The sequence below is a fragment of the Trypanosoma brucei genome, chromosome 7, assembly GCF_000002445.2.
Source record: "Trypanosoma brucei brucei TREU927 chromosome 7, complete sequence".
Taxonomy (NCBI): Eukaryota; Euglenozoa; class Kinetoplastea; order Trypanosomatida; family Trypanosomatidae; genus Trypanosoma; species Trypanosoma brucei.
In genome coordinates, this window is record NC_007280.1 from 1478445 (window position 1) to 1491971 (window position 13527).

Consider the following 13527-nt stretch of genomic DNA (forward strand, 5'->3'; position numbering starts at 1 on the left):
TTCCTTCTTGTGTTTGACTTTGGTTACGCGTTGTACCACTATTATCATATCCTTTCTTTTAACCTTTGGGAGACACATCGATTTTACAAAGTCTGCTCAAATCGTCGGACGCGATCGCTTCGACACTCAGTTTGTGCTTCCGACGTTCAGCAAAAGTTTAAGGACGGACGCTGAAACACGGGAAATTCTTTACGAAAGGGTGAAAGGTAAAAAAAAAATAGGCTTAATCGAAATTTACATAGAAATTAACTTGCGTTTGTTCACGTGTGTGCTTGTGTGAAGTGGTAAAAACATCATTTGCCATACACACGTGGGAAGAGGTAAACTTCATTTGCTCGTTAGGGCATCCCTTACGCTTCAGCAACTGCAATACCAAAGGGGGTCATGCTCAGTCTTACGCGTATCCTCCGCAAGAAAATTCCTGTTCATGAGTTGGCGGGGAAAATTTCCCGCCCTCCCCTGCGACCCTTCTCTGTTGTTGTAGCGTCGGACGAGAAGGGTGGGATTGGGGACGGTGGTACGATCCCCTGGGAAATACCTGAGGATATGCAATACTTCAGAAGGGTAACGACAAACCTTCGGGGGAAAAATGTAAAGCCATCGCCAAGTAAACGGAATGCTGTTGTGATGGGGCGGAAAACATGGGACAGTCTTCCACCAAAGTTCCGTCCACTGTCTAACCGCCTTAATGTTGTGCTGTCACGAAGTGCGACAAAGGAACAGTTGTTGGCTGGTATCCCTGATCCCATCAAACGAGCGGAGGCTGCGAATGATGTGGTTGCTGTGAACGGTGGGCTTGAAGACGCACTTCGGATGTTGGTAAGTAAGGAGCACACATCTTCTATCGAAACGGTGTTTTGCATTGGTGGCGGGACTATATATAAACAAGCCCTTTGTGCCCCATGCGTTAATGTGTTGCAAGCTATCCACCGGACGGTGGTCCGACCAGCCTCAAATTCGTGTAGCGTTTTCTTTGACATCCCAGCCGCAGGGACAAAGACCCTGGAAGGACTTGAGTTGGTGCGGGAAAGCATAACGGACGAACGGGTATCAACCGGAGCTGGCGGAAAGAAATATCAGTTTGAGAAGCTTGTCCCCCGAAACAGCGAAGAGGAGCAGTATTTAAATCTCGTTGGCCGCATAATTGATGAGGGATGTACGAAATGTGACCGCACGGGTGTTGGTACCCGCTCCCTCTTTGGGGCCCAGATGCGTTTCTCTCTCCGCAACAATCGCCTGCCATTACTAACCACGAAGCGTGTCTTTTGGCGTGGAGTATGTGAAGAGCTGTTGTGGTTTCTTCGGGGAGAAACAAATGCAAAGTTGCTGAGCGACAAGGGGATTCACATATGGGATGGGAATGGCTCACGAGCATTCCTTGACAGTCGTGGCTTGACTGATTATGATGAGATGGACCTCGGACCTGTTTATGGCTTCCAGTGGAGGCATTTTGGTGCCGACTATATTTCTTGCAAGGAGGATTCCGAGGGGAAAGGTGTTGATCAGATTGCAAACATTGTGAAGTCATTGATAGAGAACCCGGATGACCGTCGCATGATTTGTACAGCTTGGAATCCGGCCGCCTTGCCACGCATGGCGCTCCCACCATGCCACATGATGGCGCAATTCTACGTGAGCAATGGGGAACTCTCATGCATGTTGTACCAGCGGTCATGTGATATGGGTCTTGGCGTCCCCTTCAATATTGCTTCGTATGCACTGCTTACATTCCTCATGGCAAAAGCTTCTGGACTTCGGCCGGGCGAATTGGTGCACACCCTTGGCGATGCACATGTTTACAGTAACCATGTGGAGCCGTGTCGGAAGCAATTGAAACGCGTGCCCCGCCCGTTCCCTTTCATCGTGTTCAAACAAGACAAAGAGTTCCTGGAAGACTTTCAGGAAAGCGATATAGAGGTCATCGATTATTCTCCGTACCCCGTAATTTCTATGGAGATGGCGGTGTAGGAATGGGTGGAAATGCTGAGAATGTTTCTGCGAACACGGGCGCGATATTTTTTATGGAAGCAATTGTTGAAGATGTTGTTTTACGCTGCCGGGTTGTAGGGAGAGTAGTTTCCACTAAAACTAATGGCGACCGAAAAGTTTGCACAAGTGTCGATACATTTTTTGGAGCGAACGGACCCAGTGCAGTCCCCACCTGATTTTTATTATTTACAACAACTTTCACATTTGTGACATACATAGATCGAACCCCTCTTTCACTGTAAATGATGTTCCTTTGTCATTATTGTTTTTCGTTACTACTTCCATTTTTTTTAAAAAAATATATATATATCATGGTTTAATTTCTCCTTTCTCTGGCCCGCACCTCCCGCGCCCTGTGGTGACGGGAGTTGTCGATTGCACAGATTCATTTGATTTCTGGGGGACGCGTATCGCAAATCCCCTCTCATGTATTTCATGAGAGTACTATAGATGTTTTTTTTTTCCTTTATAGACGGGTGGGAGAATGCGGATTCTTAATGACGGTGTATACATATGTATGCCCGTGTGTGTGTGCGCGCGGTCGTAGGGGAGTATTAGGACAGGTAAGCGTGTATTCTTATCCATCATTCGCTGAATGTAACAGGAAAGTTTCCTTTCATTCTTCAAATTACTACGTTTTTTTTCTTTATTTAAGCAGTCACTGACCGCCTATTATATTCAGCTGTGGTTCATTTTACTGCCACTTTTCATGAGGGGATTTGTTTACCTCCCTTCCATTTTTCTGGTTCCTATGTTACCTATGTTGTTTGTCTTCCCAATCTTCTGTGATCGGGAAAATAATGAATAGAACATAATGCTATATGACTTTGACAACTTGGTTTGCTGACATGGATGTTTCTCCGCGTGTTCGTTCTGACCTTCATTGTACGTTGTCCTTACTTTTTCCGGATCTTCTTTTTTTTTTAAAAAAGGGGGGCAGAAAGAAACGGCTATATACATTAGTATACATATATATATCCTTCACACTTTAGTAGTGGGATTAACGTACACACAAATACCGTATTTGATCTCGAACACTTTTGTTTTACAGCTATACGTACGCGGAGTGATTAACTGAGGTAACAACAGCGGCAGCGTCTGCATTAATAATACGTTTAACGATAATAATAGTAATAATAATAAGTTTAGTCTCAAAGTGGACGGACACCTAGCAGACAGGTTCACATACACAGACACACACACACACTTAGTTATTCCCTCGCCTGTTTTTAGAATTTAAAAAAGAAAAGATTCAAAAAAAAAAAAGAGCGCGGCACTACAAACGATATAGTGGGTGGTCGTGTTGTGTCAAGTATAATTTTAATTACTAAGCCTCACCGAGTCACCTAAAATAAGTAGCAACCGTGGTAAAAAAGTAACGGAGAGGAACGAATCGAAAGCAACCATAACAGGAAACGCAACAAAAAAAACATAAGTTGGAGGTAATTGAACGTGTCACACTCACTGCCGACTGCGCAATACACACGGAGTGACAAGGGCTTTTGTGCAAGATGCCCCCAAAGCAGCACCGCCACCAAAAGAAGGACAAGAACGACAATGCGTTGCAGAACACAATTGGGTTTGTTCCTCCTGGAGCCACTCTCGCTAGTGTGTCCGGTTACCGTCCTCCTGACGCCTTTGTTAACCGAATCGATAGAAATATACCGGTCCCCGCCCGCCTGCGCCACACACCAGTTTCCCTCATTGAAGCGGTGAATGATTTCCACTACGCAATGATGAATGATGAGGAACGCAATAATTTCTACTATGAGGTTTTGAAGAAACATGTGACTCCAGAAACTGGTGTACTGGAGATTGGTGCTGGATCAGGTTTACTGTCTCTCATGGCCGCTAAGCTTGGTGCGAAGTGGGTTGTTGCAGTGGAGGGAAGCGAAGAATTGGCGAAGTTGGCACGTGAGAACATCCGTGCTAATAATATGGAACATCAGGTAAAGGTTCTTCATATGATGAGTACAGAGCTCAAATCAAAGCACTTACCCGAACCACCGGATGTTCTTTTGTCGGAGATATTTGGAACGATGATGCTTGGAGAGTCGGCACTAGATTATGTTGTGGATGTGAGAAATAGGTTACTGAAGCCAACAACGAAAATAATTCCACAGTTTGGAACGCAATACGCCGTCCCCATCGAGTGCGACGCTCTTCACCGTATTTCATCTGTATCGGGCTGGCGTGACTTGGACCTGAAGCATATGATGACATTGCAGGATACCGTGAGTATTGTCTTTGCTAAACACTACGGTATCCGTATGAACAGTGTGAACTTCAGGAGGTTAAGCGATCCCATAGAGCTATTCAGAGTCGACTTTAGCTCCTCGAATCGGAACGATATTCCTCGGCGAAAGCACTTCGACGTTGTGGCTAAAGAGAGTGGAACGGCCCATGCAATGTTGTTCTACTGGAAAGTTACCGACGATGAATTTGTCATGTCAACGGACCCGGAAGACACAGTCAACAACTTCCCACGTGATATGCAGTGGGGTCAGGCGCTTCAGCTGTTGGACGCCTCTAACGGCCCTCTGCCCACACCGGTTGTATTCACCGAGGGAAAGAATTATAACTTTGAGTGTAATTTTTCGGGAGACCGCGTGATTCTTCACATGCAGCTCTGCCCCGAAAGTGGGAACGGTGAAATGACTGAGTGCGAGGGCAAAACAACCTGACCTGGAGGAAGGGCGTGGCTCATATTCACAAGAAGGGGAAAATGAAAAGGAAATGAGGGTGAACAGTGTGCGTCAAGTTTGATAGGCCGACACTGTTTTTTGATGCTGATTTTTTCTGGGTTTCATGCAGAAGGTGCGTGTTTGTGTGCATGCATGTGTGCTCAAAGAAAAGTTATCAAATCCGTCTTGAGGTGCACTGCATTTGCTTCCATTCCCCTCGTTTGTCTTCGACAACCTTCAGTTAAATGAATACACATGTCAATACGACTTGGGGCGCTAAGCAGGATTTGATCGATGCAACTGCCAATTTCTTTGTCTGTCATGTCCCCTATCCTTTCTTCACTCTCCCACTCCACACACTACGAAAATAATAATAATAATTGAGTCTTGCATTCCAATGAAGCATGCAAAGTAGTCTCTCTATCTCACCTCTAGAGCTTCATGAGCGAGCTGCGGATACGGACAACGAGTCCATAACGAGCACAGATAGCACAAGAAGCGGGAGACGATGTAACGGATCCCCTTCTCCGCCGATCGCATCTCCGTCGAGTCCATCACTTCGAGCACACCGGCCAAACTCCCGCTCCTTCCGCCGCAGTGTTGGCAGTCGCAGTGTGGGAAGGTGGAGGCGAAGCGGGGGGAAGGGCTGTAGTGATCATGTGCCATTGTTCCCAAACCAACACAACCCAATGAATATTGTGCTGAAGCCGTACCCAAACCGAAGGGTCCGCTCGGTATGCGCAACTAGGGGGTCGCTGGTAACAGCGCATCGTAACGGTATTCACGTGTTTCGTCAGCGGTTCATCATACCAACCTCTATTTCTCATCTGTCGAGTCGTCGGGGCTGTGCCACTGGAGGTGCTGAAGACGGTGGAGATATGGTGGATATTCGCACGGGACTTTGGGAAAATGTCGACTTTCGAAGCCACTTCCAGCTGCAAGACGCGTACCTTTGTGTGGCTGCCGAATCTGTGTTTGACGACGGTGAGGTGATACCTCTCAAATGGAACCGGTACATCGCTGCGGCCTGTGGGAGTGACAGGACACGCTATAGTGTTTGTGTGCTAAGTACATCGGCGAATTTCCTCCTTCACCACGAGCTGCACTCTAACAACCGTATTGTTGCCTTGAACTTTGCGCTTGTCGCCATGGAGGCAAATCGGGACAGCAGGCGCTACCAACCGTTTGTGGTTAGTGTTGATGAAATTGGTGAGGTGGTCATTTTTGATGTGGAACGTGATCGCGCAACGAAGTTGACTATGTGCTACGCCATCACTACCTCTAGCGATGGGACTGCAGCCGCTGATTTCCCACCGAAGGAGTTGTTATGTGAAGGTAAGTTTACGCTTTTACCGGCATGTCGTAGCGATGGCGTTAATGAAGGGCGGCAAGAGCCTTTACAAGAAGGCTCACAGGCAGACACCCCGTATCGGCTTGAGGCCGGGCTAGCCTCTAATGTCTGTCTCGTCGGCCCATGCCAGGTCCTATGCAATCATTGCAGTAATTGGAGCGGGCCTTCACCAGGAACAATTTTATTAAGTTTGTTTATATCGTCCCACGCCCATAGCTCCGCAGGCCAAGCAGAGTTGCACGTTTACCAACTGCGTGTGCTGTACAGCTATATAACACACCGCGCCTTGGTGGTGTGTGAAACCCCTATCGTGCGCGAGTGCGCACCAGATGAAGTTTGTGATGCCGGATGTGCTCTTTTGCCTATTCCGTACTCCTCGGGATTACCATCCTCTGTTTTGGTTGGTCGACCCCGTCTGCGGTTCTGGCGCGTAAGTGGCTGCTCAGGGAAGCTATTGCACGTTAACCGTGTGTATCAGGACAAGGATGGAAGCGGGAAAGGTGCGCGAACGCAACGGGAGTATTTTGTTCGTGTTGTTCCTCTTGGTCGTCACGTACTTCATCATGACAAGTCGATGTCTTGGCTGTGCTTCGCCGCGCTCACCGACAATGACGTCGTTTTGCTACTTGGGGAACGTCCAAAGCCTCCCGCCAGTATCTCATCTACGGGTGAAGAAGTACCACCGCTGGACCCCATTATCAAGCCGGAGGCGCTAACTTCAGCAGCGGAACAAGCGATGTTGAACGCATGGCTTGACGAAGTGGAGCAACCGGAAGCCGAGAAGGACAAGGCTGACCCGCTCGTGCCACGCGATGACCGACGACAGGGACAGCAGGTGCTTCTTACGGGGGAGAGTAGCACTGAAGCCGTGTCTGTTACAAGGACTCCTTTGCTCTCACCTGCAGATCCTGGTAATTGTTTTACTGTTCTCATGGTACTTGCGGAGCCCAACGTCAACACAACACAGACTGGAAAAAAGGAGAAAGACAATCACTCGCGTGTGAGACAGTTGCTGTGGGCGCCGCAGAGTAATGAACTGCTTCTCTACATGGGGAATGATGAAGATATATATTCAATAAAACTTCCATTTGCATGGCAAGTAAAAACAGAAGAAATTGTGAATAAGAAACTTGTGGATGAACCAAGAAGAGATCAAACAGAGGACAGAGAAGCTGGTGGCTGGTTCAGCTCGGTAGTTGTTCCTGGAGCTATGTTCAGTCTTGGTATCGCTCGACCACTAATGTCGGCTATGTGGAGCATCACGGGTGAAAGCGAACTGGAACAATCGTCGGTTTCACAAGCGTTTCAACATCATCAAGAGCAACCCACGCACCCTCCCTTAGAAAACGATGACGAGAAGCTCACCACTCGTTCCCTCAGTGCGGTGACGATTGACATTGATACAAATGGAGGCGCAATCACACGCCGCCGCAAACGTCGTGGGATGAATCGGAGCTCCAGTTCCGTATTCAGCGTGGACGCCTCAGTAACGGAGGACGCATTTAGTTGTGAAAATTTTGTCGACAGCTGCGACGATAGCGCCCGCAGAGCCTACTTGGCAGGGGAGCGCGAGAAGTTTCTCACTTCTTCAAATCAGTGGTGCCCCCATGGAACTCAAAGTTGTGTTCTCAGTGTGGAGACCTTGGTGCGGGTGGAGCAACTCGCTTCAACAGCCGAACCTCTGCAACGCAATGCCATAACATATGAGTGGACTGATACACACAACCAACTTTACATGCAGTTTGTGTCGGAGTTAAATGATATCGTTGAGGAGGAGCGCTCGCGTACCAAAACATCAGGATTTCATGGAGGAAAACCCCCACATGAGAAACAGCGTCATGTTCCCTTCGAAGCCTTCATTGGTCGCCCGCTATCACATGATATTGGTGACTGCACTCACTCCGCAGGATTTATGCGGTCTTACAGAAGTTTGCAGCACAAACTCAAGCATGTACGCGGCGAAAGATATGTCTTTGATTTTGCCTCCTGCTTTGCGAGCAAAGCACCACCCCAGTGGTTGCTCGATATACAGGAGGAAGATCGCTGCAACTTTGAGCTGGCGGATCTCCGAGTAGCGTTCGAAGCAGACATGGCAAAGCTGGTTGCAGAGGAAATTGTTTGTATTTACGAAAATGAGGAACTTGTGCAAAGTAATGGCGGTGGCGGAAGGCGATGGATGTCTCACAAAACATTTCCTTTCGATGACGAAGGTGGTGAAGTTGTAGATATTGTATCGCTGAATGCTACAGCTGCACTGGGAAGCCTGGCTACAGTGGGAGCTGAGCCGCAATGGCGCTGGGCAACTGAGGAAACCGTACCATCGCGCTGCGTTGGTTCTAAATTAGCCCACAAAAGGCTGCATCAGTGGACTATTGGGGAATGGATGTATGCTCCCCGTTGGCCAACACGTGAAGAGGAAAAGAGTGCAATGTTTTTATGGAGCAGCAAAAATTCTAACGGTACCGCTAGGGTGAGACGCCGCCGCCTTACACGTAAACGCATTGATATTGCTGTGGAGGCAGCGAGGGAGGAACGGAGGCGCAAATATGAAAAGGAGGTAGAAGAACTTCGTGAGGAGCTGGGGTTCTAGAATTATTGGCGTACGGTCAGGGGGAGATGCTTACATTCAGAAGGTGAGTAAACTGCTTCCTTCTCAACCTCGTTGCTTTGATATGTGCCCAATGTTGCTACGCGAAGAAGAAACATGCAACTTTGGATATAGTGTGTGACATTCTTCGGGCGTGAGATACCTTCATAGCTTGTCTTTTCGCATATTTGTAGCTCAAAAAGCACCTGTAACACTGCGCAGTTGCGTGTATCTTTCATGATAACTTCTGTTATGCGCAAAAAAAAGGTAACTTTATAAAAGAGTTTTTCGGTGTAGTCACCGCACCAGATCATCCGTGTGTGTGTGTGTGTTAATGTTAAACATTTGGTAACTGATTACCGGGGAGCTGTGCTGTAATTGGATTTGACACATCTTTCGTACTTCCATCAGTGAGTTGTTCTCCCCTTTTTGCGTGATTCTTTCTGTTTGTCAGCCTTTCTGTGTTGCATAACTTTTGGTAAGCAGCACATCATTCGAAATTACAGTTGTGTCCGTCCCGTAAAATGCCGCTACCTTGTGGTTATTTTTTTTCTTTTCTGTACCCCCTTTCGTTCTGCACTCGTTTTAACATACCGGCGTACACTCTCCGTAACATTTTCTTTTTACAACAACAAAAAAACTGTGGAAAAAAAAGAGGGAGAAAAGAACCGCACACGGGAAAGTTTGTCTGTGTGTGTGTTTTAATTGGCCTTCCATGATTTTGAGGGGAAGGGTTGGAGCCGTTTTTATTGATATTTCTATTAGGCACGATGGCCCCATAGATATGCTTGACTTTTTCAACCGCTCGTGGAATGTGGAGCTGACACGCAATGCAGCTTCGGAAGCCACCGGATGCCTGTTGCGCTTTCCGTTGCTAAAAGTTGGTTCGTCAGTGTGCGCTGGTGTTGTTGCGTCTTTGAACACTGAGGGCCTTCTTCGACTGGTGTGCAGCAGCACCGTAGACAACGCACTCGCTGTGGCAGACTACGTATTCGAGTACGTAAAGCAGAGGTTGCCAACCCCTGTGTGTGGTAGTAAGTCTATTGTATTTTTCCAGTTTATGTTCCGCCTTAAGCAACAAGGCGTAACAGGGAAAATTCGAATCGATACATCCAACGAATCTGTTCAATGGTTCGAGAACCACATCGCCACCGCTGTTGCGAATGGAGTTGAGGGTCGACAAGGTCGCTGGTGGGCTGCGATCACCAAACACACTGTCATTCGCTCGCAACATCAAGGTGCATTGCGCATCGCATGCCATTTTAAGCAACCGGCGCCTTGGTGCGAAGCGCGTGCGTTGGAGGAAACATCAAAGGGGGATGAGCGGGACGCTGACAACTTCTTCGCCAGTGAGATGATGTCAGTTATACCCATGGGAAGTGTGTTCGTTGCCATGCCTCACAACAGGGAGGTAAATCCAGAGGTACGTTTATCGTCCCTTAAACGACTCCAGTCAGAGGAAGGGGAAGGAGTAAGTATGGCTTCATCATTGTGGCAACCGCAAACAGAGGTTGAAACAAAAGCAACACCTCAACGAGGAAGTGACGGTGGTGAGGCGGTTGAGGTGCTCACCGGAAACGCAGCGACAAAGTGTTCAACTGTTGTGAAACCTCAACTGAAAGTAGAGGTGACATTGCGACACACGGGTTATGCGGTTGCCACAGCGGACACGCAGGAGGGGCTATCCTTTTTTGTTGAAGAGGTGTTGATTCCTTTTCTTCACAGGGAAAAGTGAGCGGTGGTGCGGGGGACGCACATCACTCCCACACGAGTGTTTGAAATTGTTTTCCCTGGTGACGCTGGTCACCTCTACGTGGCACTATGATCCCTTACACCGTATTTTGCAGGAAGAAATCAAGTGATGGCAGCGCTTCCTGCATGGACGGCACTATCATGTTGGCATTGATAGCGTCGGTGGGGAAAGGGTGGCTCCTACGAAAGCACGTTGCCATTTCAAGATTTATATATGAAGATTGACTGTGGTGTCAGATATAAAAGAGGGCGGAATAGCGGGGAGGGTATGAGGAAAATCAGCAGCTGTTTTTGAATTCGTTATATTATACGTGTGTTTTTGTGTCCTTAGACACGAGGCCGCAATCGGGTCGACTTCGATGCTTCTTCTTCCCCCTGTTACCGGATCATCGTGCTCTTCTCAAAGTTGAGAATTCATCAGTTTTGTGTGAGTGGAGCGTTGTTGGAGAAAATAACATGTGAACTTCCCTGAGTAAGGAGAAGACAAACCAACTATTTATTACTGCGGTTTCCCTTCCCCTTTTATTTTTCATCTTTTGTTTATCTTGCTGTTTGAATTGGACATCAGGATCGAATTGAGCGTTGGTTGCGAGGCCGGGGGAAGCACCAGCTACCTGTTGGTTCCGGTCCGCGGCATACTTTGTTGTACGTTGACCATCAGCTCTCAATATTGCGACAACGGCCCCCTCAAAAAAAGAAAAAGAAAAAAAGAGCTGAAGTGTTGTCTCCTAAAGTCGGTCCGGTGAGGAACTCAACCACAGGGCCCTCGGTCACGTGTCAAGTTTACACTGTGGAAGCTCTACAAACCAAAAATAAAATAAATATAAGGGACAAGCAAGGGAACTAATTTTTTTTTTTTGGAGGGGGGGGTCGTGACGAAGAGAAAAGGGATCTCCGACCCTTTTAAGGCTGAAGGCCACAAAAGGAGGGATACAGGCGGATGACACCTCTTGGTTTTGATTTTACTTCATTTGTTCTTTCGTTCGGAACAGGAGTATTCGTGGCACTTTTTTTAATGCGGTGGGGATGCCCTTTTCAGTTCTCCGTGCGCTCAAAGATGCGGCAAGCAAATGCTTTTGCCTGTTGCGGTGAGCCTCTTAAGATGACTTTGGTTGTGCGCAGGGACCTAAAAATGGGAACGGGGAAAATTGCTGCGCAGTGCGCTCACGCGGCCGTTGCCGTCATGGAGGAAGTGCAAAGTCGGCGCAGTGATAATGGTGCTAACTGCAACGACAGCTGTTCTACGTATGGTTACAGTGGCAACAGTGATCATTACTCCCCTGCTGCATCTCAAATGTGCGGTGGGAGTGGTGCAGATAAGTGGGTGTCGTGGTATGATGCATGGAGGTTTGCTGGCAGCAAGAAAGTTGCTCTTCAGTGTGAAAATGAAGAGCAACTAATGGAAGCCTACAGAGCCGCCAGGCGTGAGGGAATTCCACACGCTGTAATCCGTGACGCGGGAAGAACTCAAATTGCCGCGGGGAGCAAAACCGTGCTGGCTGTGGGACCTGCCCCAGATTCACTTGTAGACCGTGTAACAGGTCATTTCAAACTCCTTTAATGGAGATGGTGGTGCGTTGTAGCCTTGAAATGTCTGGCCTTTTTGTATGTGTGGTTCTGCTGCTTATGATTTCCCATCGACACGATTAGTTATCACTGCAGGTTGTCAGTCGCACTCTAAACGAGTGAAAATTCACAGCTTGGGTGGTTGTTGCCGCTTTACCGTCCCCACAGCGACATCTCTAGAAGGTAAAACACACACACACACACATATATATATATATAACTCTGCGCATGATTATTCGACCGCTCGTTTGTGCTCATGGGGTCCGGTAAGGTGGGTCAGAAACTTCTTTAGTTTTCACAAATTGTGGAACTGCTCACCCCCCCAAAAAAAAGAAAGAAATAAATAATAATAATAACAATATTAATGTCGCACTCAGCTATTCAATTGCGTTCCCTCATCTTTCCCTTCTCCCTTTGCTTTTGTTATCTTCAAGCTGCCGGTCTGTCACCATGAATCAGAAGATTCTCCTAGCGGAAGCCCTCAATATCCTGCAAAGGACGCGGGCTTCTGAATTGGAAGTGGACTGTAGACAGCAACAGGTAGTTGGAAATAATAAGCTCCGCAGTGAGCTTTCCAACCTGTGCAGTCTGTATGAGAGGGTTGGAAACGACTATCTTCTTGGCGCTGAAATAATCAACCATGTGCGTCGCACCGTCATGGGGAATGATGACGTGAATAGCCGTCGCCTAACGGCCTTCTGCGAGGGAAAAATGGAAGAATGTATGGATCGGTGTGAAGTTGTCAGGGCCAAAAAGGATAACATTCTTCTCCCTTTAACCCAGATGGGTCAACATGCACCGAAGGAGGGATTTGACCTTGGGGATCCGGTACTTTTGGCTAATGGCAATTCCTTTACAATCAAGCGTAGTAAACCGTTTGAACGCACGGTAGTGCTTAGGGATGGATCCTACGTTTTTTGGATTAAAAACCTCGACTCCTATAGCATTGCGGCCCCAAAGGTTGCTGTTCTGTTAGAATTTAGTACCACACTGGGTACGACTCGACGTGTGCAGAAGGTTGTTCCTTGCCAGTGTGGATGGAAACACGTTATTGGCGTCATACAGCCGGTGACGACGCGTGTGGTGGTAAGCAGTGATGCGGTTGTGCGGGATTCACACGTGGAGGTTGCGCTGTATAGCCTCAAAGAAGCGCCTGTGCAACCAGATGAAAAGAAGGAGTTGAAATTATCAGAGGTGTCATCGGTCGCTGGCTTAGCAAAGGTTCAAGGGGTTGCCGACAACGGTGTTGCAGCTCTCACAGAGCAGAAGGTTCCCAACAGAACGTTGCCCACAGGACCGGAAGACAGGATAAACACCAAAAGTGAGAAGGATATCACGGAAGAGTTACAGTCCCTGAAGGTGCCTCACGTTTCTTCAAAGGAGTCATCCGCGCTGGTTCCTCCGCGTCCTGCCCAAGAGATCCCTCAAAACATGAACTGCGTCCAGCGTCTGCAACAGTTGCAGGAGTGTCTTAACGCATGGCCCAAGGACGGGGTGATGGCAGTGACACTGGGGAGAGAGCAGCGACACATCATCCGGAGTCTCTATGCGCTCCCGTCTCCCGTTGAAATTGACGAGGGCGACGAAACATGAACTTC

General features: G+C 48.0%; 6 protein-coding genes across 6 annotated transcripts, besides 4 other annotated features; all 6 read left to right on the forward strand.

The window, feature by feature from the left end:
* Positions 1–13527: part of a sequence feature (sequence corresponds to BAC RPCI93-10C21) that runs on past both edges of the window.
* On the forward strand, positions 385–1968 carry Tb927.7.5480 (dihydrofolate reductase-thymidylate synthase; the record flags this gene model as incomplete). The annotated part of the gene is made up of 1 exon (XM_841078.1): positions 385–1968. The coding sequence occupies one exon, from the start codon at positions 385–387 to the stop codon at positions 1966–1968; it is 1584 nt and encodes a 527-aa protein (XP_846171.1).
* Positions 2273–2299: a sequence feature (AT_rich).
* Positions 3106–3132: a microsatellite.
* Positions 3501–4673, forward strand: Tb927.7.5490 (arginine N-methyltransferase, putative; the record flags this gene model as incomplete). Its single annotated transcript, XM_841079.1, has 1 exon — positions 3501–4673. The coding sequence occupies one exon, from the start codon at positions 3501–3503 to the stop codon at positions 4671–4673; it is 1173 nt and encodes a 390-aa protein (XP_846172.1).
* Positions 5078–8614, forward strand: Tb927.7.5500 (hypothetical protein, conserved; the record flags this gene model as incomplete). The annotated part of the gene is made up of 1 exon (XM_841080.1): positions 5078–8614. One exon carries the CDS (start codon positions 5078–5080, stop codon positions 8612–8614), a length of 3537 nt encoding a protein of 1178 aa, XP_846173.1.
* On the forward strand, positions 9327–10346 carry Tb927.7.5510 (hypothetical protein, conserved; the record flags this gene model as incomplete). The annotated part of the gene is made up of 1 exon (XM_841081.1): positions 9327–10346. The coding sequence occupies one exon, from the start codon at positions 9327–9329 to the stop codon at positions 10344–10346; it is 1020 nt and encodes a 339-aa protein (XP_846174.1).
* Positions 11304–11924, forward strand: Tb927.7.5520 (hypothetical protein, conserved; the record flags this gene model as incomplete). The annotated part of the gene is made up of 1 exon (XM_841082.1): positions 11304–11924. The coding sequence occupies one exon, from the start codon at positions 11304–11306 to the stop codon at positions 11922–11924; it is 621 nt and encodes a 206-aa protein (XP_846175.1).
* Positions 12267–12295: a sequence feature (AT_rich).
* On the forward strand, positions 12380–13522 carry Tb927.7.5530 (hypothetical protein, conserved; the record flags this gene model as incomplete). Its single annotated transcript, XM_841083.1, has 1 exon — positions 12380–13522. The coding sequence occupies one exon, from the start codon at positions 12380–12382 to the stop codon at positions 13520–13522; it is 1143 nt and encodes a 380-aa protein (XP_846176.1).